Raw genomic sequence first — 26,350 nt, forward strand, 5'->3', positions numbered from 1 at the left:
GCCTGCGCTCTAGAGCCCGTGAGCCACAACTACTGAGCCCGTGTGCCACGACTACTGAAGCCCGCACGCCTAGAGCCCATGCTCCGCAACAAGAGAAGCCACCGTGGTGAGAAGCCCGCGCACCACAACCAAGAGTTGCACCCGCTCGCCACAACTAGAGAAAGCCCTCGCACAGCAACGAAGACCCAACACAGACAAAAATAAATAAAATAAAAAATAAATAAATTGAAAAAAAAAAATGCACGTCCTGTCAAATGGAGCTCAGGCCTTCCCTGACAAAGCCAGTGTTCTTCCAAAGGGAAGCAAAGGCCTAGTCAGGGCTCAAGACTTCCATCAGCAGTTTGGAACCCGGATGGCCTCACTTCTGTCCCTTCTCAAGCACCTACCTCCCCACTTGACTTAACGTAATGGAGCCTCCGCAGTCAGTTAGGTTCCTTTGATCCCTGAGCTGTTTCTAGGGACAGTGGCGGGCTATAGGCACTTGTCCATGACTGGGGGCCGGTGGTCACCCAGCCTCCTAAATCACCCCCTTTCTTTAACTCTTGCCCCACGTGGTCTATTCTCCACAAAGCAGCCAGAGTGAAAATAGAAGTTAATATAGTAAAACGTAAGTCAAACTGAGCTCTGCCCTGCTCTGTGCCCTCCAACAGCTTCCCAGCCCATGCAGAGTAAACTCCAAAACCCTCGCCGACAATGTCCCCGTGCCTCGGCCCTTGGCTGTCCTCCAACTTCAAGTTCTGCCAGCATATACTGACTCCAGCCCGGGGCCCCTGGAAACTCCTTGAACAATGAGGAAGACCAGGCCCAGGTGACCAGGGAGACCAGTGCCCAGGGTGAGGTGATGAGGGCCTGGACGGGGCAGCAATGGGAATGGACAGGTGCTTTCTGCTTCCACCTGCCCCTGGAAAGGCTCATGCCACCTGCACCCACCACCTTTTTCCTTCCCAAGTCACTGTCCTCGCTTCGATTGTTCAGCATCCCAGCTCCAACACTGACCTGCCCAATCTGAGGAGATTTCAGGGTCCATGCAACCGACCCAGTCAACCACCAGCTTCAAAATTCCAGGAGCTCCTTTTAATACCAAAGGCCTTCACCCCTACGTGCTAGCCATCTGTCACGGGGCTTCGGTCTGAACTGGCCTCATCCTGTGCCATTGCTGCTCCCTTCAGACACCTACCCTGCGGCATCCCACCTGCTCACCCACGTGTTCTCTGATCAAGGCTCCACGAGACACCTGGGTCCTCGACGCCGCCGTCCTCTCCCAGCCAGTAGGCAGCTCCGCTGACTCACACCCTTCCCTACCTAGCTGGTGGGTGGTAGCAAGGCGTTCCCGGAGCCTCGGGGTCGTCGGGGAGTTCAGATTATGGCCCCTCACAGACGTGTGACTCCACAGGCCCCTTGGTGCTTTGACTGCCCACTCAGCCCACCCGGAAACACCCCTGCCTCCTGGTTTCCGTGGCACTGCTTTCTCCTGGTTCTCCTCAAGCCTCCCTGACTGTTCCCTTTCTGTCCTTCTCAGGGGCCCGTCTTCCTTCTCCTGCGCCTGACATGCTGGCTCGGCCCTGCCCTCCCTCCCTCTCCACCCTCTGCCTCCCTCAGCGGGCGACCTCACCTGCTCGGATGGCTTCGGCCATCACCTGTGTGCTGACAACTGACAAAGCTGCAGCAGTCTTCCCTTCTCACGGACGAGGCACGAGAAAACAAAGACGCTGGACGGGCAGACGATTGCTACTGAGGACGGGCTTACCCTCGGACGTTACGAAGGCTCTGGAGTGTGCCCTTTAGTTATACTCTAACCGCCTTCTGTCCAGCAGCGGGTCTGTTTAGGATAGTAACTAGGGCCGCTGGAAGCAAGCTGGCTGACACATATCTTCTAATAAACATAGTATCGTAACAGACCAAACCAAACCCTTATGTGTTACCGCAAATGCTAAGTCCATCAACGGTCCATCTCTCCTTTCTATTTCGGGGTCCCGCCCCCTTCACACGGTACTTACTCCCAAGTACTCCGTGGTCAGAAGCTTCTCGCCTGAGAGCTCTCCAAGCTGGGGCTGGATCAGTTCATCTTTGTCCAGATCGGCTTCCATAGTGTCATGGTCCTCCTGTTTCAAAGGAGATACGGGGTGAGTGCTCTGGACCCCTCCCTCGCTGCAAGTTCCCAGAGGGCGCCTCCCCAAGTGGGCACCTCATGAAATGGGAAGACCTTAGCCCAACAGCAGCGGCTCATGGGTCTGCATTTCAAAGGTTCTCCAGGGCCGTCTGCCCTCCGCTCACAACCTCCGTGAAGATGAAAGGGAAAATGCCAACCTACGTCTTTAGGAAGCTGGGCGCCTAATGAACACTTCCACGGCCACAGGTGGGAAGAGGTTCACCCAAGATGCTGTTGAATGGTCTCTGCTAGTTACAGTTCTCAGAATGTTTTTCTCTGTGAGGTCAAGGTGCCACGTGAACAGCCAAATCAGCCAGTCTACAAATAAATACTAAGCACCTCCACATGCGCAGGCCTTACAGAGGATACAAAACTGTATAATATAGGCTTGCTCTTTTGCCGCAGTTTACGGTCAATAAGACCCAGCAAAAAGAGAAAAACCGTTTTGCTTCTGGGAAGATGGAGTGGACATATTTTTCCCTGTTCCTCCCACTAAGTACAACCAAAAACACTGGACATTACGTACAAAATAAATATGAGGCCCTGAGAGGCGGAGAGGAGGGGGCAGACTGGCTGGGTATCCTGAAACACAAGGAATAAAAGGTGGCGAGTCCCCTGGGTTTACTTTTTGCCTTAGAGATTCCCCACTTGGCGCTGAAGAAGCCAGCAACCCGGAAACGAGCATGGTGAAGACAAAAAAAAGTCCCCCAAAGCCTACTCCGTCTAGCCAAAGAACCAGGAAACGGGGAGCCCAGCATGATGGAACTTTTAGACACTCAGCAAACACCGGAGCAAACACTGTCATCCCACCCACAACCACACCAGCAAGGGCGTCAGGCCGCTGAGACTTCTGCCCTTACCAGGCTGTGACGAGGCACCCCAGTAACCCCCACCGGGGTGATATCAGAGAGGGACAAGTAGGGAGGGGGAGTTTTGTCCTTGCTGGGTGGTAATGAAGCCCCCCTACCCGGAGGGGAGAGTAGAGACCAGGTGGAGAGGCTGGACTTCCACCCCGACTCTGCAGTAATGAGATGTCCCTGCCCCGCAACCAGGGACCGTGTCAGAGGAGGCCTGGTGGAGACTCAAGGCGTTCACCACTGCCACGTTTCACCATGTTCCTGTGGTGTCGGGGAGGCCACGTGGGGGGCAGTAACAAGGCATTCCTACCACCTCTTCCAGTCAGGGAGGTGTTAGTGGCGGCCCAGCAGGGATGGAGAACTCTCATACCTGTCCTGCAGTAACAAGGAGTCTCCTCCCCCGCTCCCCGGGGTGTCAACAGAGGCCAACTGCAGAACCTGGACTTCTCCCCACACCTAACAGTAATGAGGAGAAGCCCCTGCTCCTCTGCCACAGCAGGGTCAGAAGAAGCCAGGTAAAAGAGAAGGTTTAAAATAAGACAAAAGTTTCCTAACACAGTATCCAAAATATCTGGGTTTAAATAAAAAATCATTCATCATACCAGGCACCAGCATGCTCTTAAACTGAATTAAGAGACAATCAGGAGATGCCAACATCAAGATACAGAGATGCTAGAATTGTCTGAAAAAATTTTAAAGCGACCATCATAAAATGGCTTCAGTGAGCAATCACAAACATTCTTGAAACAAATGAAAAAAACAGGAAGTCTCAAGAACATAGAAAAGTAAACATAAAGCAAACAAAAGGAAGGCAATAATAAAGAGAAGAGCAGATATCGATGAAAAGGAAAACAACAGAGAAAACTGGTAAAGCTGATTCTTTGAAAAGATTAATGAAATTGTCAAACCTGTAGCAAGACTGGCAAAGAAAAAGAAGACACAGGTTACTGATATCAGGAATGAAACAGGAGATATCACTACAGACCCGCAGACATCAAAAGGATAATAGGCCCATACCAAGTTAATCATCACACTTTCGCCACCTATATACTTCTAAATTTCTTTTCTACTTGCCACTGTCTTCTCTTAGGCCCTTGTCGCTTTTTGTTCTTTTTCACTGTTTGAAAAGATACATTAGTTCAATTTTTTTGTAACAAATAATGCACAATTAAATTGTGCATATAATGCACGAGAGCTAACTTGGTGGGACTTCCACTGGCCAAATGGGGACAATGTGAGCATGAAAATAAATGTGGATATTAATGGATTATCAGGTAGAAATCCACAGAGGTAGAGTTCACACTTATATAAATAAAAGATTTTTTAAAAATGAAAAAAAAAAAAGGATAATAGGGATTACTATGAGCAACCGTACATAAATTTGACAACTTAGATAAAAAACACAAAGCCTCTCAGATGACTTTAATAATCCTATAATTATTAAGAAAATTGAATTCCTAATTTAAAAATTCCCCCAAAGACTTCTCCAGGCCCACATGGTTTCACTGGAGAATTCTACCAAACTTTTTAAAAAGTTAACACCAATTATATACAATGTTCTCCAAAAACGGAAGAGGAAGAAATAATTCCTAATTCATTTTATGAAGCTGGTATTACCCTGGTACCGAAACCAGACAATGATAGTACTTTTATAAAAAGAGTACAGACAAATATCCATCATAAATAAAGATGCAAAAGTCCTTAACAACCAAGTTAAAGGAAAATGAAAAAAAATCCTTAATAAAATATAGGCAAATAGATTAGACCAATAGATCAATATGCTAAAAAAAATTATATACAATGACCAAGTGGGGTTTGTTCTAGTGACGCAAGTCTGGTTCAGTATTTAAAATGTAATCATTGTAATCCACAAGATTAACAGGCTTACGAAGAAAAAAAAAATTACATGATTATATTAATGGATGAAGAAAAAGCATGGCAAAATTCAATATCCATTCATGACCAAAAACTCAGAAGAATAGGAATGGGGGGTACTTGATAAAGAACATCTATAGAAAACCTGTATTTAACATTATACTTAATGGTGAAAGACTGGATGCCTTCCCCCTAAGACTGGGAACAAGGGAAGGATTTCTACTCTCACCATTCTTAGTGTTACAAGTTCTAGACAGAGCAAGAAGGCAAAAAAGGAAATAGGAAGCGTACAGATCAGAAAGGAAGAAATAGAATTGTCTTTATTTGCAGATGACATGATTGTCTATGTAGAAAATCCTAAGGAATTGACCTCCCCAAACTCAAAGAACTAATAAGTGAGTTCAGCAAGGTCACAGGATATAAGATAAACATACAGAAATCAATTTCTACATACTAGCCTTAAATTAAGACTCTGATTAAAAGTACAATATAATTTACAATTGCTTATACACACACACACAAAAAATAAAATAAGAAATACTTAGGTGTAAATCTAACAAAACGTGTATAGGACTTGTATGCTGAGAACTACAAAACACTAAAGAAAGAAATCAAAGGAGGTCTAAATAAATGGAAAGACATTAACTTGTTCATGAATTAGAAACTCAACATAGTTAAAATGTCACTTCTCCCCAAGTTGATATACAAGTTTAATGTAATTTCTATAAAAATCCCAGCAAGATTTTTCTGTAGATGGGTACAAGGCTACTCTAAAATTTATAGGGAAGGGGCAAAGGAACTAGAATAGCTAAGACAATTTTGAAAAAGAAGAACAAAGTGGGAGGAATCAGTCAGTCCACCTGATTTCAGGACTTATTATTGTAGGCAAAGACTGTCGTCTGCCATTTCAGCAAACAAAGGATGCTGTGGCCGTAAAGTCATCAGCCACTGCAGCCGCCCCTGCTGGTGCACCCTGAGGGGAACTCAGGATGGAAAAAAACAAGGTACTGGCCCTAGATAGTTAAGATGAATATCAAAACGGTAATTTCAATGAGCCCAGGCTCTTGCATCTTCCCATACACTGAAAAGCACTAAAATTGTTAACTTGAGATGTCCGTTTTTCGTGTGTGTGTGTGTGTGTGTGTGTGTGTGTGATTAGTAGTAATCTTTTGATGTTCAACTACATTCTCCTCCCCAGCAAAAGCTCCTATTATATCCAGTGCCTCCCTTACCTCTTTGGAACAGTCCCTCAGAGCTGTCTGAGAGGCTGTCTCCCAGGCTACAGTCCTCAGTAAAGCCCCTGAATAAAACATAGCTCTCAACTTTTAGGTAGTGCACTTTTTTCCCAGTTGACATTATATAGCTACCAGAATCAAGACTATGTGGTATTGGCAGAGGGAGAGAGATATAGATCAACTGGACAAAACAGAGAACCTCAAACAGACCTACACAAATACGCCCAACTGATTTTTGACAAAGGTGCAAAAAGTATTTCAACAGAGGAAGGACAGTCTTTTCAACAAGTGGTGCTGCCCGAAGATTCAGTAATGAAAATTTGGAATTATTGACTAGATTGCTGCAAACTGGAACAGATCTCTTGGTGACAAAAAGTAAATTATCACCGGGGAAACTTTTAAAATCTAAAATTATCATAAAATATCTTAATACTAGAGAAGGTAAAATATTCTATACCGGAGATAGTAGAGCACATAGGCTAGAAACATGGGCTCTGATGGTCATCTGCCATTGGGCTTTGTACAGTTTATTCCATCTACCTTTCAGTTTCCTTATCTGTAAAATCATGGTAATAATAGAATCTAACTCATAGGACACTTCTGAAAACTGTACATTAGAAAAGTGCCAGATACACTGTAAATGACTAATAAATGTCAACCACTGTTATTAAAAACAAACAAACAAACAAACAAACAAAAACAAGTGGTGCTGGAGCAACTGGACATGCATGGGAAAAAAAAAAAAGAACCTTACTTTAATTCTCACACCTTATATAAAAATTAACTCAGAATGGACCATGGACTTAAATGTAAAGCTATCAAATTGTTAGAATAGGATAAAATCTTCAGGACCCATGGCAAGGCAAAGCGTTCTTATACTTGATACCAGGAGTACAGTCCATAAAAAGGAAAATTTGATAAATCAGATTTTTATTGAAAATTTAAAAACTTTGCTGTGTAAAAGACCCTGTTAAGAGGACAAAAAGAAAAGCTATAGACTGGCAGAAAACATTTGGAAACCACATACCCGACAAAGGACTAGTATCTAAATATATAAAGTATAGAAAGAATACTCAAAACTCAACAGTAAAACCCCCAAACAATCCAGTTAGAAAATGGGCAAAAATATGAAGAGACATTTCACTAAAGAGGACACGTGGATGACAAATAAGCACATTAAAGTGTTCAACATCACTACCTATTAGGAAAATGCAAATTAAAACCACAGTGAGTCACTCCACACCTATCAGAATGGCTAAGTTAAAAACAGTAATAACATCAAATGCTGGTGAGGATGCAGAGAAAGTAGATCACACATACGTTGCTGGTGGGAACACAGAACTGGAGCGGCTACTCCGGCAAACAGCCTGGCAGTTTCTCAAAACGCTAAACATGGAGCTACATGTGACCCAACAATTATGCTCTTAGGCATTTATCCCAGAGAAGTGGAAACTTATTGTCACACAAAAATCTGTACATGAATGTTCATAGCAGCTTTATTTGTAATAACCAAAAACTGGGAACAACAGATGTCCTTCCACAGGAGAATGTTAAACAAACTGTGGTCCAGCCACACCACGAACTATTTTTTTTTTTTATTAATTTATTTATTTTTAGCTGCGCTGGGTCTTTGTTGCTGCGCTCAGGCTTTCTTTAGTTGCGGCGAGCGGGGGCTACTCTTCCCTGCGGTGCGTGGGCTTCTCGTTGCGGTGGCTCCTCTTGTTGAGGAACACGGGCTCTAGGTGCTCGGGCTTCAGTAGTTGTGGCACGCGGGCTCAGCAGTTGTGGCTCGCGGGCTCTGAGCGCAGGCTCAGTAGTTGTGGCGCACGGGCTTAGTTGCCCCGCGGCATGTGGGATCTTCCCAGACTAGGGCTTGAACCCATGTCCCCTGCACTGGCAGGCGGATTCTTAACCACTGCGCCACCAGGGAAGCCCCACACCATGAACTATTGACACACAGGGGCCTGGATGAATCTCCAGTGAAATACGCTGTGTGAAAAAAGCCAATCCTCAGTGGTTACATACTATATCATTCCACTTATACAACGTTCTTGAAACGCTAAAACTATGGAAATGGAGAACAGATTAGTGGTTGCCAGATTTTAAGGAGGAAATGGGAGTTGTGGCTGTAAAGGGACCCTGTGGTAATGGAAATCTTCTGGCTCTTGAATGCATCAGTGTTCATACCCTGGTTGTTGTTATGCTGTAGCTTTGCAAGATGCTACCAGTGGATGGAATTGGGTAAAGGGTACACAAGATTTTTCTCTATCGTTATGTCAATCTATAATTATCTCAAAATAAAAAGTTTTCAAATACACAAAAAGAGAGGAGTTACAAACAAGATGATAGCATATATGAGCTGTCTCGGGTCTGTGTCTAATCAAACTCCAGCTGAACGACGTACATGGTACCGGGGAAGCTGCGGTCCTCTTTCCCGCTCCCTGCTAGGGCTTCGGAGATTACACTGTCCTTTGCAGGTTAAATTATAAAGATCAATACAAAACAGACCAGGCCGTCACCTGACTGAGGTAGAAACTAAGGAAAGAATGTGTCTGTGTGAAGGGAGTTGGCCTGCTGTGAAGTGAGATGGCAGGAAGGAGGGGCCCTGGAGGAGATGCCCGTCCAGTGCCCGTCCAGTCTCAGGGCGGAGGGGGTGCCCCAGGGCTGCACGCCTGGGTGACAAGGGTCCCTGAGGTTATCTAACCAATCCTTCTCCTGATTCCTCACCCACTCAACCACATGTGACTTGCTTCCTCTAAACTTGCCAACAGGAAGAGAAAGCAAACGTCAAGTACCTGTCCTTGTTTTCAAACAAACTTCCAGCCATTTTGGGTGCCCCAGTCTTTTGTGAATTTGGTTTATCGGAGTCAGTTTCCAAGGGATGGGAAGGCCCAAATTCCCGTGAGGACTGCCTCTGGGTAGGGCTGTTCCAGGGCGCAGCCCTGTCTCCCGGGCTTTCTTCACCACCCAGTCAGTGCCATCTGCCACCACTAGACGCTGTCACCCCAGGATGGGCTTTCTTAGGGAAAGGGGATTCGACTTATTCTAGGTGGCCCCCGAAGCAGACCAGAACCAGCAGACTGAGAGGCATGTTCCAGTCCAACCCATAGCTTTTCCTAACCCTCCGTGCTGTCTTACCCGCGGCAGGGGCTGCTGTGGAGACACTGCTCCCTCCAGCTTACATTTGAGCACTTCATTGATGCTCTGTGACCACAGAACCATGGAGGAATCCACCTTACATTTCCACAGCACTTCACCTTAATTCTCACAGTGACTCCGTGTGGGTTCCTTTGATTACACCGACTTTGTCTGATGTGGAATCTGAGCTGGAGAGAGGTGACAGGTCCACAGTGAGAGCCTGGCCTGGAGGCAGGAGTCTGGACTTTAACCTTGGGCCAGTCCCCTTCTGCCCAGATCTTTCTGACTCAGCCACCTGGGGCCCCTCAGAGAAGCCGGTCTCTGAGGAGGCACAGGCTGGACTGACCGGGTCCTCTGAGGCCCGAGGGTCCTCAGTGCCCGGTGGAGATTGAGCTCAATGGGGCAGAGAGAGGGGAGAGGAGGGCCGCGGCACCGTTCTGGAACCCCCTGTCTTGTCCTCCTCTCTCTTCCTGTCGCATCTAATCACCGACGGAGAATCCGCCCTTGTCCTACCTGGAACACCAGGTTCATGGTCGTCCAGCCTCTAGTCCTGACTCATTCTCCATGCAAGGGCTGCTGCCTTCTCCTGCTGCTTCCCCTGAGTTGGCAGCTCTGTCAAGCGCGTGTGAACACGCCATCCTGAAATTTCACTCGGGGTTCCTTAAAGGTAATGCTATATGAGGCCCTACCTGAGGTCAGGTCTGGGACAGCCAGGTAAGATTTATGCTGCTGCCTTGGCTTAGAGTTTAGCTTACTACAATACCAGCATCTTAGTGATCAAATAGTGTGTACATTATATGATTATTTTAGGAAAATGACTGCTCTTTGTGGACAAAAGCATTGGGCTGTGTGGTCAGCGTGAGTGGCCAAGCGCTCTGGGCAGTGGGGTAGTATTTCATCTCTTTCCTAGGGAACCAGGCTTTGGAGGCACCAGCTGGAAATGGGCATATGGATCACAGTTTCACAGAGGTATTGGTCATACACCACTTCCCTGCCAGGATGAGATATGAAACCTTAAGAAACAAAACAAATGCCCACATTCCATTTCAATGAAAAATAAAAGGTCAATGGCTAACCTCAGTCAACGCTCACAAAAGTACTTCTTTACTCTCGACAACGAGTACATATGTAAGGCATTCACTTGCAAATATACAAACCAGCGAACATATTCTCCATCATAAGTTAAAGCTTGATTTATTAACTCGTTCAAAAATAAGTTAGTAAGAGATTCACTGAAATATTATTCAAATTTTTAAAAACTTAAAGCAAGTTGAAGCTGTTTTTTATTAAAAATACTTCATAGCTAAATTTATTGGTAATGGATAACCTTCGTAAAACACAGGCCAGTTTCTACATTTGGTCCCTAATATATACGACCCTGTAATAAAAGTTGACTTAAGTCACAGTGTCATATGCAAGGGTAGGGCCAGAGGAAGAACCAGGGCATCTCAGCCGATCTGCTTGCCACCTGGAGAATTTGCTTCCTCTGCCACGGTTTCTCTACTGCCAACACGCAGGCAAATACTCTTGGTGCTTTCGAGAATATTACGGTGATGTAAGATGCATAAATGTAAGCAAATGGATGTGAAAATCATTATTAAATTGATAATTCCTGGTTAAGAAAGTTTGTAATGAGGCTCTGATTAGACATGATTCTTGTCAATGCCTGAGTTTCTCCATCCGGCGAACGAGATCATTTAAAATCCTGTCCCTTTTAAAATCATGCCTTACGGATTAAGGAAATCTCTTAAGTTCTCTGATTTTGAAAAGCCATATACTGTACAGACACAAACAAGTCACTGTCATCGTTGTTCTAAGAAACACTGATATCAGCAAAAAGGAAACGGAGGCATCGTCAGGACCCCTGAAATGTAAAGAGCAGAAGGAAAACGGGCTGTACTCGATGAGCTGGAAAGTGCAACTTAGCAAAGAGAAGCAAGAGCTTAATTCAATACTATTCAATCTGTTTCCAGCAACACTTGGGAAACTAGACGCAGAGGGAGCTTCGGGAAGGCAGAGGAAACCACTAGGTGTGGTGGGAAACGAAAGGAGAGAGGCTGTAAAACTGATGCCTACTGATAGCAGGGCACTGGGTCCACTTCTTCAGTTGGGGCCAAGTGGGTGGAAACGACTGAGGATGTGTCAGAACTTTTTGAAATGGGCAAACCTAGGAGACATTCAGTGATAAGTTTACAGCTTCAGCCTTCTCTCTGGGAGAGAGGAGACTACTTCCACTAGTTTCCCCCAGTTTAAGTGGGAAGAAGTTCCCTGGCCTCACTTAAGTGTGTGTGAGCAGCTGAATGCGGCAGCACCCGGGTGCAGAACACACCGTGTAAAAACAGCACCAGCCGCATTGCCAGCTTTTCCGAGCTGCCTGGGAATTCCAAATGAAACATACTTTGCAATCTACTCTGTGAAGTAGCAGGTGATGGATAAGGAAATGCTTCAAGAATAAATGTCTCATTAGGGTGGGTTTTAAATACCATTGCTGGGAGGAATTTTACTAAAATTACTGGTCTTTATGTACTTCGGCAGAATGCATCAGATTACTGAAGGGAGAGCCCAGGGATAACTGATTACTTCAAGAAATTAAGAATGCCTCATAAAAAAGGCACTTGAGCTGAGATGAATTTAGATGTTCTAATACGAAGCTTCCCCATAGCGGCTCGGTGATCTTATGACACTACAAGATTCTTAACTGGAGGGCTTAGATACATAATACTCCAGACAAACCAGATTCTAAGCAATTGGCCTGAAAACAAAACTAAGGTTGACCACTAAATGCATTTGAAAACTCAGATTCTTACAGATATAATGCAGAGAGCAGAATGTATTCAAGTGGTTTTACATATGACAAGTGAAAGTATCGAGTGTGTTTTCCACTTGAAATAATTATAAGACTTCTACCAGCAGTTTAAATTTGAGACACCTTCTCAGAACACTGAATTGGAAATCTCACTCTTTGTAAAAATAAGGAAAAAACACTCCACATGGGAGAGAAAGGGTGGACCAAGGTGACCAGGCAGGCAGTGTAATCAACGTATTTCCCCTAGCGGAATGGACCTTTTCCATTTTTGCAGATTTCTTTGAGTGTGTGCCAGGACTGCGGATGGAAGCAGGTTCTGAATCCTGGAGGACTTGTCGCGATGCTGCGTTGCTCTAGACAGCAACTTCCCTACCCGCAAAATGACATTCCTGGGGGTAATGACAGCTGGCTTAACAACCAGCTCAGTTCATTAACTAACTAGACAAACCCCAACACCCTTCATTTCCCTGATTCCTCTAAGCCATTGCTTTCGCTGCTCAGTATGCTCGCTTCAACTTCACCTGAAGTCTGAGTGAAAATAGCAAGACACATGGAGACGACGGCAGTGTTGCCCTGAGAGAAGCCGAGCGTATTAAAATATGGAACACACAGAATCAGAGGAGACTTGGAGGCTGAACAGGACTGGAAGTGAAAGACAGTAGAAAGCTTTGGTGGGACAGAGGGAGGAAGACGACATCATAGCAGTGTCCAGACACTGTGCGGGATGCAGACAGGATGACTCGTGTAACCCGCGCTGTGGTTCCTTCTGAATAAGAGTCACTGAGCGTGCTCAAGAGATGGGAGGGGCAGGCGGTGCGGCACTCCGGGGAAACAAAAGACCCCAAGGCTGGGTGGGGCCCCCCCCAGCCCGGAGTGAGGGGGGCGGCTAGCTGACAAGCCAGAAACCACCACCCCAGACCTGGAAATGCCCCTGACACAATGAGGGTATATGCTTACACATCAGCAAGAATGTCATAAGGAAAAATTATTATTCAATAAATCACGTAAGTTCTGAAATAATGTTTAGATGAACTTCAAAGTCCTCAAAGAATCTAGATGAAGGAGATTTGAAAAGTAAGGATTTGTCAGTGTTTCTCAAGCTCCCTGCAGAGGGGAAAATGCTTTTGCGGGGATTGATTAGGAATCTGAATTTGTTTTTTTAGGAAAAACCTCACAAGCACGCTGTTACCAGAAGTTTGTGCTGGGAACAACCTCCCTCCCCTCCTTTTACCCACTGAGGGCGTCCAATGGCCCCCTTCCCCCGCTCTCCACCCCCAGCTCCATCCTGGCCACCCACCAACCTTGGCTCCAGCTCTGGCCGGGTACCACACGAGGAACCTCCACTCTAGCAGACCTTCATCTGCATCAGTCTAGTCTGCCTGTAGGTCATGATGATACAGTAATGTCAAAACTGGCTAACATGCACTGCGTCTGTGCTAGCACTTTATGGGGATGATTTCATTCGATCCTCACAACCACCTGAAGAAATGGGTATTTATAGTTGCACTTTACAGATGAGAACACTGAGGCCTGGAGTGGTTAACCAACTTGCCCCAGGCCACATGGCTGGTACGAGATGGGGCAGGACTCAGACCCAGGCCGTCTGATTACAGAACCACTTTCTCTGGATTTAGATTCAAACACTCGCTGTTTTAACATTCAGCATGTATTTGTCATTTTCAGGGTCTGTTCGGGGGTACAGAGAGGCTTCTGTGCTTGGCCCCTGTCACCTCGGACTTGGAATGAGGACACAGACAGTACACATGATCAAATGCGCCCATGAGAGGAGACAAGAATGTGATCCAAGACCCCAGTGAGCTGCAACAATAAGATATCAGGAGATCAAGAGAGCGTCCTAGTCTTGGCTTTAACATGTCCCCCTGCTCACCCCCCAACTTTTCTGGATTAGACTCTTTTCACATAGCTCCAGAAGGAGCAAGTGTGTACTATATAGATACAAAGGGAGGAACGGAAACTATCATTTTTTTGTGTGTCCATTATGTGCCACAGATTAACTCATTGATCTCACAACAATTTGGTAGTAATTATCTTTATCTTTATAGATGAAGAAACAAAGCAAGTAATGTGAAAGAAAACATAAAAGTAGACTGGGGTCTCAGCAGAGTGGGCCTTTGAATACCACCATTAGCAACTTAATTTTATTAGGAGATAGGGGCATGGGAATGTTTTTAAGACGGAATCAAGTGAAAGTGTAAATGGATTCAGCCACCTTGAAGAGCAATTTGGCAGTATCTAATAAAGATGAGACTTTTGTACAGCAGTTAAGAGGATGAACTAGGGCAGCACGTATTGGTATCAATAAATCTCTAACACGTAATGTTGAATGGAAAAAGCTGGTGAATGATTCATAGAGTATTATGCCATTCATGTAAATTTAAAAACCATAAAACAATATTGTATATTGTTAATGGGAACATAAAGGTACTATAGAAGCACAGAATGCTCATGGAATTTTATGCACCAGCTTCAGGATGGTGGTTAATTCTGGGGAAGGTGGGAGAGGAGAGGGATGAAGGGATAGATCCACTGATGTCATGTTACTTTCTGGACTTTCTAGAAAGTTTAAAATGTCCCCCAATTTAAAAATGAAGAGATCATGTCCCTGCATGATTGATCCAAGCCCTGCTTTAGAAAGATGGCCTGGTGGCCACATGCAGGACAGGCTGGGGAGGGAAGAGACTGAGGCTTAAGCCAGGATGTGGAACAGAAAAGGAAATGAAGGGGTAGATGAAAGTGACTTTCAGAACAATGAACCACTGTGTCTGGAGGATGATGACAAAGTACAAGGGAGAAGGAAGAGCCACAGGTCACTGCGCTGTTGAAGGAGTGTGGGGGCCTGGACAAGCAGGCAGTTTAGGAACCTCAGTTTCTGTTAACGTCCACATGTGAGTTAGAGCCAATTACTGACTGTATATCACATGTGTTAGACACTGGATAGTTGGCTCATTTAGAGAAACGGAGTCTTGTACCTGGCAGAGTTAGGACCCCAACAAGGGTCCCTGATTCTAAGACAAATGATGTTCGGCTAAGCCCAGATGCCTCTTCAGCCTAGAAACTCAGGAGGTCCACTGGCTCCCTGGTCCCAGTGCCTCAAGGCTCAGTTCAAGGACAGGGATGCCAAGCCCTGTCAATGACTTTCTGAATTCACTTGGCAGCTGTAGTTCTCATTGTGATGCGGTCAGTGGGCATTCTGAGTGAGCCCTTAAGGCAAGACGAGTGATAATGTCACTTTTCACTTAATACCTTCCAACAGCTTCCCTCCTCTCTCAGAATAAGAGCTAATGTCTTTCTCAAGGCTCCAGGTGATCTGACCTTAGCTACCTCCTGTGACCCTGTATCCTATTCCCTCCCCATTTCTTGTGGCTCCCCAAATAGGCTTCTACCTCAGGGCCTTGACATTTGCTATTCCCAGTGTCCACCACGGGGCTTCTCCCTCAAGCCCTTCCTATTTTATTGTTCTGTAAGGCACCTACCACCGTTTGACATATCACATTTCTATTTTCTTATTTGTTTAAGGCCTGCTTTTCTCCCGATAGAATATCTGTTTCGCTTACTGCCACGCCCTGATGGCTCCTGGTAATGGAATATGAGGTCAGGCAATTACCCTTTACACAGATCAAGCACAAAATGTGACAAATGTATTAAAAACAGTCATTTCAGGACACTGGAAAATGACCACTTGCAGGCCACAACTGCTCGCTGGGGAAGTGCTACTGCACTTGGGGCAAGAATGGTGCAATGGCTGGGGGAGTTCCTGTCTATTTCAGGCAGTGAAAACCCACAGCTTTATCAGCTGAAGATGTGGCCTTGGTAGAGGGCAAGTAGCAGAGCAGCTAGTTGAAGGGGGATACCCAGAAGCAAGGGAGCCATAGAAGGACTGAGGTAATAAAATCTCTAAGTATCCCCGACCGACTGCTAAACTACAGATACACACAGAAAACCCCAGGGAGCTCAGAGAAATTTAAAAGCTTGGGGAAACTTGCAAATTTTCTGTGCTTTTAAATGCATTCCTCAACCTACACATAATTCAAGTGGCAGAACATGGTCACTTGAGGTGTGTCAACATAACCTTCGCCCAAATCTCTGACTGACCGTAAAAATATGCAGAGGAAGTAATAAGCAGAGACACCACTGGGGGAGAGAGTTCACAGTTAGAGACCAGGCAAGTTAACAGCTTACTAAACAACACTCAGGAGAACAAAACGTAATCCAGAATCATTGCAACATATCATCTGCAATGCCCAGTTTTCAAACAAAGCATTACTAGACGTGGCCCAAGAAACAGAAAAATGTGACCTGCGTTCAGGAAATATCAAGAAGCTGAGAACTCGCTTTGAGTGGGCCCAGATGTTGGATTTAGCAGACACACACTTCAAAACAGCTATTATGAAAATGTTTAAAGAATTGAAGGAAAACGTGCTCAAGAGTTAAAGAAAAATAAACTAAAAATGAGTGAAAAACAGGAAATCTTGACAGGGAAATGGACACTATAAAAAGGAACCAGATGGGAATTCTAGAGCTGAAAAGGATTAATAACTGAAATGAAAAATTCAGTGGATGGGCTCAATAGCAGATACATATGAACTGGCAGAAGTATCAGTCAGTTGGAAGATGGATCAACACAAAGTGTCTGGCTTAAAGAACAGAGAGAAAAAACACGGAAGAAAATGAAGAAAGCCTCAGAGATCTGTCAGAGAAGATCAAGTATTCTAATGTATGTGTAATTGGATTTCTAGGAGGAGAGGAGAGAAGAAAGGGGCAGAATATATACTTGAATAAATAATGGCTGAACCCTTCCCGAATTTGGTGGAAAACTGTAACTTAGAGACCCAAGAAGCTCAGTGAATCCTAAAGAGGATGCATATAAAGAAAACTACACCCAAACACATCATAGTCAAATTGCCGAGAACCAAAATTGAACATTAAAATCTTAAGTAGCAGCAAGGGCAAAACAACTCACCACATCCAGGGAAAGGATGATAAAAGATAAAATTAATAGCAGGCTTCTCATCAGAAACAATGGAAGCCAGGAGACAGTGACATATTCAAAGTGAGAGAGAAAAACCTGTTGATCAAGAGGTCTATACCCAGTGTCACTGTCCTTCAGAAATGAAGGTGAAATAAGGACAATTCCAGGGACTTTCCCGGTGGCCCAGTGGTTAAGACTCCACACTCCCAATTCAGGGGGCCCAGGTTCCATCCCTGGTCAGGGGACTAGAGCCTGCATGCCGCAACTAAGAGTCTGCACGCTGAAACGAAGATCCTGCGTGCTACAACTAAGACCTGGTGCAGCTAAATAAATACATAAACAAATATACATTTAAAGACAATTCCAGATTTAAAAAATGGAGAGAATTTGTTGTTAATGGACCTGAATTACTAGAAATGCTAAAGGCAGTGCTTCAAACGAGAGGGAAATGGTGTCAGATGGTAACCTCACAGGAAGGCATGAAGGGCACTGAAAATGATTAATACGTGGGTGGATACATAGATATACACTTTCCCCGGATTTCTTTAAAAGATTTATGACTATTTAAAGCAAAGGTTTACAATACTGGGCTGATAATAAATATAGATGTAGTACATATGGCAACAAGAGCACAAAAGAGAAACAGAAATGGAGCTGTACTGGTGCAAAGTTCTTGTATTTATGAGAAACAAATCAGTATTAACTCGAAGAAGGCTGTAAAGGTGCATATTGTAATCCCTAGAACCAACTCAAAAAGAAAAAGGGAAATACAGCTAAAAAACTAACAGTAAATAAAATGGTATACTAAACAATATTTGTTTAATACAAAATAGGGTAATACATGTATTTGTTTAATACAAAGGAAGGCAGGAAAAACAGGAAGAGATCACACAAATAGAAAACAGCAAAGAGCAGAATTAAACCCAACCACACCAATAATTACATTAAATGTGAATAAATGTCAAAGAAAACAATTTTGAAAAAGAACAAAGTTGGAGGACTCATTTTCAAAACCTATTATAGAGCTACAATAATTAAGATCATGCGGTACTAGCACAAGTGAACAGAAATGAGAATCCAGAAATAAATGCTTACATTTATGGTCAATTTTTTTACAGAGGCTCAATTTGACAGTCATTCAATGGGTCAAAGCACAGTCTTTTCAACAAATTGTATTGGGGCAACCGGATATTCACATGCAGAAAGATAAACTTAGATCTTTACCTTACACCGTAAACAAAAGATAACTACAAATGGTCCTAGATCTAAATGTAAGAGCTAAAGTTATAAAACTCTTAGGGCAACATAGGAGAAAATCTGATTTTTTTTGCCCACATCATGGCATGTGGGACCTTAGTTCCCCAACCAGGAATCGAACCCATGTCCCCTGCATTGGAAGTGTGGAGTCTTAATCACTGGACCTCCAGGGAAGTTCCAGAAGATCTTTGCAATATTGGTTTAGGCCAATGGTTTTCAAGTGGAGGTGCTTTTGCCTCCTAGAGGACATTTAGCAATGTCAGCAAACATTTTTGGTTGTCACAGCTTTGGAGTGGGGTGAATAATCCTGGCACCCATGGGTAGAGGTCAGAAATGCTGTTAAACATCCCACAACACGTGGAACAGTCCCCACAACAAAGAATGATCTGGCCCCAAATGGCAACAGCGCCCAAGGTTGGTAAACAGTGGGTTGGGCAAAGAGTTCTTAGGTACAACAACAGAAGCACAAACCATGAAAGAAAAAAACAAAAAAATTGTGTACTTCAAAAGACGCCATTAAGAAAATGAAAAGACAAGCCACACACCAGGAAAATATATTTGCAAGTCATATATCAGGGAAAGGACTTGTATCCAGAATACATAAAGAACTCTCACAACTCAATAATAAAAAGACAAACAACCCAATTTTTAAAATGGGAAAACTATCTGAATAGATATTTCACCAAAGAAGACATGCAAATGGCTAGGGTTGAACTGTGTATCCCCCAAAGATATGTTGAAATCCTACCCCTAATGCCTCAGAATGTGACCTTAATTGGAACTAGGGTTGTTGCAGATGTAATTAGTTAAGATGAGGTCATACCGGAGTAGGGTGGGCCCTTAGTCCAATGTGACTGGTGTCCTTACAAGAAGATGATGCGAAGACACACAGGTGAGAAGTGCACCTGCAAGCCAAGGAATGCAAAGGACCTCCAGCAACACTAGGAGCTAAGAAGAAGGCATGGAACAGATTCTCCCCCAGAACCTGGAGAGAGTGTGGCCCTGCTGACACCCAGCTTCCAGAACTGTGACACAATACATTTCTGTTGTTTTAAGCCAGCCAGTTTGTAGTACTTTGTTACAGCAGCCCTAGGAAACTAATGCATCTAGCAAGCACATAGAAAGATGCTCGACATCATTAGTAATTAGGGGAATACAAATTAAAAGCACAGCGTAGTATCACTTCACACCCACTAGGATGGCTATAATTAAAACAACACACAAATAACAAACATTGGTGAGGATGTGGAGAAACTGGAGCCCTTATACCTTGGCTGATGGGAATGTAAAAATGGGTACAGCTGCTTTGGAAAACATTTCGTCCATTCCTTTAAAAGTTAAACATAAATTTGTCATACAAACCAGGAATTCCACTCCTGGGTAACTACCCAAGAGAAATGAAAACATATGACCACACAAAGACTTATACACAAATGTTCACAGCAGCCTTATCTATAATAGCCAGAAAAATGAGAACAATGCAGATGTCTATCAGCCAGCAAATGGATAAACAAGTGGTCTATCCATACGACAGAATACTATTCAGAAACAAAAAGAAATGAACTATTGCTATATCCTATATGGTTAAACCTCAAAAATATCATACCAAATGAAACCCATCGTATGCAGAAGACTACATACTATGTGATATGTCCGGAAAAGGCAAATCTACAGAAACAGAAAGCAGATTACTAGTTGCTTGGGGCTTGTGGGGGAGGGGGACAGTGGGCAGGGATTGACTACAGAAGGGCCTAAGGGATCTTTTTGGGGTGATGGAAATGTTCTAAAATTGAATTGTGGGGACAGTAGTGCAACTCTGTAAATTTGCTAAAAATCATTAAATTGTACGCTTAAAATAGATGAAGTTCATGGTATGTAAATTACACCTCGATAAAACTGTTTAAAAATATGAATGCCCTAGGGCTTCCCTGGTGGCGCAGTGGTTGAGAGTCCGCCTGCCAATGCAAGGGACACGGGTTCGTGCCCTGGTCCAGGAAGATCCCACATGTCGCGGAGCGGCTGGGCCCATGAGCCATGGCTGCTGAGCCTGCGCATCCGGAGCCTGTGCTCCGCAACGGGAGAGGCCACAACAGTGAGAGGCCCACGTACCACACACACACAAAAAAAAAACAACAACAGACAGACAAAACATACTGGGCACGTTATTAGAGACAAAGAGGACGTTTCATAATGATTAAAGGGGTCAACACTGGGATGATATATTACAACAATTACAAATATATATGATTCAAACAAAAGAACTCCAAAATAGATGAAGCAAAACTGACAGAACTGAAATGAAAAATAGGCAAGTCTACAATTAAAATCGGAGATTTCTATATTCCTCTCTCAGTAACTGGTAGAACAACAAGTAGACAGAAAAATCAGTGAGGACATAGACTTGTCCCTGGCATAAAACAGGTGCTTGATAAATACCTGTTAACCAGATGAATTCTGTCAGTTTTTTTTTTTTTTTTTTTTTTTTTTTTTTGCGGTACGCGGGCCCCTCACTGTTGTGGCCTCTCCCGTTGCGGAGCACAGGCTCCGGACGCGCAGGCTCAGTGGCCATGGCTCACGGGCCCAGCTGCTCCGCGGCATGTGGGATCTTCCCGGTCCGGGGCACAAACCCGTGTCCCCTGCATCGGCAGGTGGACTCTCAACCACTGTGCCACGAGGGAAGCCCCTTAAAATGTTGGTTTTTTAAAAAATTATTTATTTATTTTTGGCTGCATTGGGTCTTCGTTGCTGCACGTGGCCTTTCTCTAGTTGCCGTGAGCGGCGGGCTACTCTTCGTTGCGGTGCGTGGGCTTCTTACTGCGGTGGCTTCTCTTGTTGTGGAGCATGGGATCTAGACCCGCGGGCTTCAGTAGTTGTGGCTCGCGGGCTCTAGAGCGCAGGCTCAGTAGCTGTGGCGCATGGGCTTAGTTGCTCCGAGGCATGTGGGATCTTCCCAGACGAGGGCTCGAACATTGCAGGGCTCGTGTCTCCTGCATTGGCAGGCAGATTCTTAACCATTGCGCCACCAGGGAAGTCCTAAAATGGTTTATTCTGAGATGAATCTCACTATGGTGGACTGTTGCACAGACAGCAACTCCTCCCATGCCAGCAAGCATACTCCTTCACAAGAGGCCTAGTGGCTTTGGCCTTTGCCTTCTGAGAGCCTGGAAACGACCATGTTGTGAAGATGCCCAGCAAGTTCACTGGAGGAGGAGGGCAGGCCCTGCCCAGTCAACCCACAGAATCGGGAGGAAAAGACTGTTGCTTTTTTTAAGCCACTAAGATTTGGGGTGGTTTTATCAGTTAGCAAGGGCTAACTGGTACTGTCACAAATAAAACATTTTGAGCAAACGAGCCAAACTCAGAGAGTGCATCATGCTGTAGGAGTCCATTTACATAAATGTCAACAACAGAGCGAGAACTCAAGGTGGGGCTTCTGAGATGCAGACGCTAATGATTCGGATGGTGGTTACACAGGTGTGTGCATTTGGATCAGGTGAATCTGCCTGCATCCACTTTTCTGGGGGAATTCTCTGCAGAGAGAAACCATCAGAGCTCCTGTGAGCATCTACCCAACCAGTATCCCTACCCAACAACCAGTGTGTGCCACGTGCCGTGCTAGGTGCTGGGGGTGCTCTGGAGAACAAAGCTGACACTGTCCCCGCCCTAGTGGCACTTACAGTTCACTAGTGGAGAATAAAAGGCAGTGCGAATAAATAGCATCTAAAAAAAGATGAATCCATCGTGAAAGGTAATATCAAAATAAATGCCCAAAAGTAGCACACAATTTGCAGCAACGTGAGTTGCATGACTATGAGTTGCATTCCCTGTAGTGTTTCTCCCGCATACCACATAGCAACGTTAACTTTCACTTTGCTTCTGGTCTTCTCTCTTTCAAGTGAGCTTGCTCTGCTTTTCCCTTTAAAGATCTGACTTCTATCTGTCTACTCTTAGCAGCGGATCTTGGTTTAAGTTGAATAAACCACGCCTAACAGCTTAATGAGTATCTGTCCATTTCGTTGTTCTTGTCATTCTGCAAAATTGAATATGGTGCATTGCTCACTACTAACAGAAAATTGCTTCTATTTCTATATTTTATATAACAGGCATATTCAATATTTTATATAACACACGTGGCACACAGAATTTAGACACAAACTGGCTCAATTTGAGTCAAACAGACCCTGAGCCCTTACAGCCAAATGACAGTGATACAAGCAAGGGTCTTAGTTACTACCTGGAGCGCCAATGTCTTGAATTTTTAAGTTGGAAGGGATGGCAGGTCATGCACTATTTTTTCTCCACTCACATTCCCAGGCCTAAGACACTAAGTGTTTCATCTCTGAATGCCAAGTGATAGTGATTTGATTAGGTAAGTAGAAACAAGTTTATTTAATAAAAATTTTAAAATAATGCAGAATGCACTTAAGTATAAGGATTTATCAAATAGGTCAAAATTAGAAATATACATGTCTCACTACATAAAAAGTACTATTATTCCAAAAATCTATGATAACAGGAAAAAGCAATGCACTGCTGTGGTATTTGTAAAAAATTAGATAAGAGAAAAAAATGTTTATTGTAGAGTACTGGTTGACCTTTTCTGCATCTGTTTCCATGGAAACAGATGTTGGACAAATAGGGTTTGTAAATGCCTCAGAATCTGGAGGTGTCTCCGAGCCCTCACCTTGTTTTGAGCCATCTGATGTCTATTTCCATAGAAACCAGAGTGGAAACGAGGGCAGTAGCCATGAGTCAGCCTGTTGGGTGGTTTGTTCCCTCCAAGGTATGAGAGCATAGGAGCTGTGTTATAGAAATAAGCGAGTTTAGAACCAGAAAAAAGCAAAAACCGTAATTGGGAAACACTGGGCTTCTTCATTGACTTGATTAAATAATGGAAAGGCCCTGCAAGTAACACAGACATAAACAGATGTTTCTTTGCTAATTAGGTAACAGGGAATTAAACTCATATCCCGCACGGTGCCAAGGAAGCAGACCACAGGAGGTGACCCATCAGAGGTGATTCACAGAGAGCAGCTGGTTCTTTGGACGTGTACTCTGAAGCAGTTTCAGGTGGATCAACCATCTCACAGGCTGTGTATAAAGGTGGCCAAAGAGAAAGGAGGTCATGGCCCAAGCACTCAACACCTCTCTGCCTGTGGAATGCAAGGTCGCTCGAAGGAAGCCCGGTTGGGCAGGAAACTGACTGGACCTAGGCCCCACCCACTTTCTGTTCTAGCCAGATAATGGTATGCAACTCCCACATAAAATCAAGTTCCCCCTAATACACGATCGGCTTCCCCCACCCCGAAGCCTGTGTTGCCCATTTTCGTTAAAGGCATCACCACCCTCCCTGCTATCTGGGGTCAAGGTTCCCGGCCTTCAGTTCCTAAGGACATGCCCTGTTAGTGACCAACTCCTGCCACTTCCACCTCCAGGAGCACCCCCTGCAGAATATCTCCCAGCTGGTGGCCAAGTTCAGCATCATCCCCACTGAAGCATGCAGCAGAGGGAGGGCGGGCACAGAGACTCTCACACCAGCCTGGGTTTAAATCTCAGTTCCACCAATTACTGCCCATGTAACCGTGAGCAAGTTTCTGAACCTCTCTAAACTCTGGCTTTCTCATCCAAGAAACAGGGCTAATAAAAGTACCTATTTGACAGAGGGGGTACAAGGAATAAATAGAAGAAAGCTCGTTAAGCTCTTGGCCGGCACACAGTAAGCATTCAGAAGATGCTGGCTCCTCAGTAATTCTAAGCTTTCTCGATCTCTTGTTAACTTGAACACTGACGCCAGATCAACCATCCTATAGCACATCCCTCCCAGGCTCTGTTCACATCCCTCCCAGGCTCACACATAAGTATTCAGGGCTTCACAGATATTCCATTTTCTGTAGCCTGGCTCCAAACTGCCTTTCCAGCTTTGTCTCCCTCCCTCCCCCTTCGCATACTCCAAGCTGAGGCCAAAGTGAACCATCCTTGGCTGGTGTCCGGCCTATGCTCTTGACTCATGCCATTCCTCAGCCTGGATGCCCACCTTCTCTGAAGCTGATTTGAATCTAACAGCTGTAACACCTCTTTTACTCGCTTTCTTCCTCTAGTTTTTGTTTTTTTTTTTTTTTTTAACTTAATTAATTAATTTATTTAATTTTTGGCTGCATTGGGGCTTCGTTGCTGCACATGGGCTTTCTCTAGTTGCGGCGAGCAGGGTCTACTCTTTGTTGCGGTGCGCGGGCTTCTCACTGCAGTGGCTTCTCTTGTGGAGCACGGGCTCTAGGTGTGCAGGCTTCAGTAGTTGTGGCACACGGGCTCAGTAGTTGTGGCGCACAGGCTTAGTTGCTCCACGGCATGTGGAGCCCTTCCAGGACCAGGGCTCGAACCCATGTTTCCTGCATATGCAGGCGGATTCTTAACCACTGCACCACCAGGGAAGTCCCTCTTCCTCTAGTTTTTAAATAAATAAAAGTTCCATTTGAAAGACTTTGGTCTTTACCAGTTGGGGTGAATACTTAAGGGATCAACGTGACCCTTACGACCAGATTACCAGATATGATGACGGCGGTAATTGTCCCAGCCCCAGAACCCAGGCAGCAGCAACAGTGGGATAAAGGCAGTAGGGGAAACAGCAGGGAAGGTTTGAGACCACGCAGGGTCCCTAGAGCTCCTGCTTACTTCAAGAGTCAGTGTCAGGGAGAGGAGGGAGATAAGGCTAGAAAGTCCAGTGGGGCCAGGCTGTGGAAGCCTCGTGTATTAACCATGCCTTTTATTTTCTCTTTTCTGATGGTTTGACATCTGGGGTCTTGCTGACCATGGAAGGACTGCCTCTCCTAGAAGTAGCCAGTTCCTGGAGATATTAAACAACTCACTTGGGAGCACACCTTTCAAATGCAAACCAACCAATCCAGAGCCCACGCCCCAATCACCTCCTGTATTGGGTCCTCATACTCTGGGCCATTATCCACCCGCCCTAATCACCTGTCTGGCCAGGTACCAGACAACTCGGGACAGCCCCTAGACCACAAAGCCCCATGAAATTATTCAAACCAGCGAATCTTACCTTGCCCCGACCATTCTTTCCTCAGAAACCACAACAAAGGCTCTTGGCCACATTTCCTTTCTCTCCCTCAGCCTCCTGACCTCGGTGCCTCCTCTCCCCTGACATGTACCCCCCTGGGTGTGATGTGCCCCAACCTCTTGCGAACTGGGTGCAACTATTTTTTCTGATCTGTTAGCCTAACTGAAGCTCACATCTTCTATTAATACACTATATTTTAAAACACTTGAGGCCATATCCTTATCTAAGGCTCCTCTATGGCACCCATGCTTCCACCAGAGCCAGAATACAATGGGACATCAGGTGCAGAAACACCAGTACGTAATATGTTCTCTACAGCCAGGTGTGGTGGGCCTGAAGTTGACGACAGTGGTGATACTGAGGATCATAACCATGACCATCATCACCATGGGAACCGACATTCACCAGGGACTTACGGTGTCCCAGGAACTGTGCCAAGTGCTTTTTTTTTTTTTTGGCGGTACGCGGGCCCCTCACTGTTGTGGCCTCTCCCGTTGCGGAGCACAGACTCCGGACGCGCAGGCTAAGCGGCCATAGCTCACGGGCCCAGCCGCTCCGCGGCATGTGGGATCCTCCCGAACCCGCGTCCCCTGCATCGGCAGGCGGACCCTCAACCACTGCGCCACCAGGGAAGCCCTGCCAAGTGCTTTTGATGTGATTCCTTAGTGACGTCAGAACACACTGGGATTTTATAAAAGCCACTGATTCAGCTCTACTGCCTGAGCCCGGCCTTTCTTTGGATACTGATGTTTCTACCCAGGGCCTTGTATTTGGTAAAATGCATCTAAAGAGAGTATCACTTGAAAAATTAGTGACATAAAAAATTTCTTTTAAGGAATAAGATTTAGGAAATATGATTTAAAAAGAAAACGAAAAGAAAAAGCCTAGCCTTCCCACGTCATATCAACCACACGAGATGGTCACTGGGTCTGAGTTTACGACAGCAGCCTGGGGGGCGGTTAACCTCGGAC

At 45.0% G+C, this 26,350-nt stretch overlaps 1 protein-coding gene across 6 annotated transcripts in view; it reads right to left on the minus strand.

The window, feature by feature from the left end:
* Nucleotides 1-26,350, minus strand: part of ARMC9 (armadillo repeat containing 9) — a 135,071-nt gene that overhangs the window by 25,069 nt on the left and 83,652 nt on the right. For all 6 annotated transcript variants that reach the window (XM_024740577.1, XM_024740580.1, XM_024740579.1 and 3 more), the window contains exon 20: nt 1,998-2,102. In XM_024740577.1, the coding sequence (XP_024596345.1) occupies nt 1,998-2,102 (105 nt within the window). The remainder of the gene's footprint in view (nt 1-1,997; nt 2,103-26,350) is intronic.

The sequence above is a fragment of the Neophocaena asiaeorientalis genome, unplaced genomic scaffold, assembly GCF_003031525.2.
Source record: "Neophocaena asiaeorientalis asiaeorientalis breed wild unplaced genomic scaffold, Neophocaena_asiaeorientalis_V1.1 scaffold388, whole genome shotgun sequence".
NCBI lineage: Eukaryota > Metazoa > Chordata > Mammalia > Artiodactyla > Phocoenidae > Neophocaena > Neophocaena asiaeorientalis.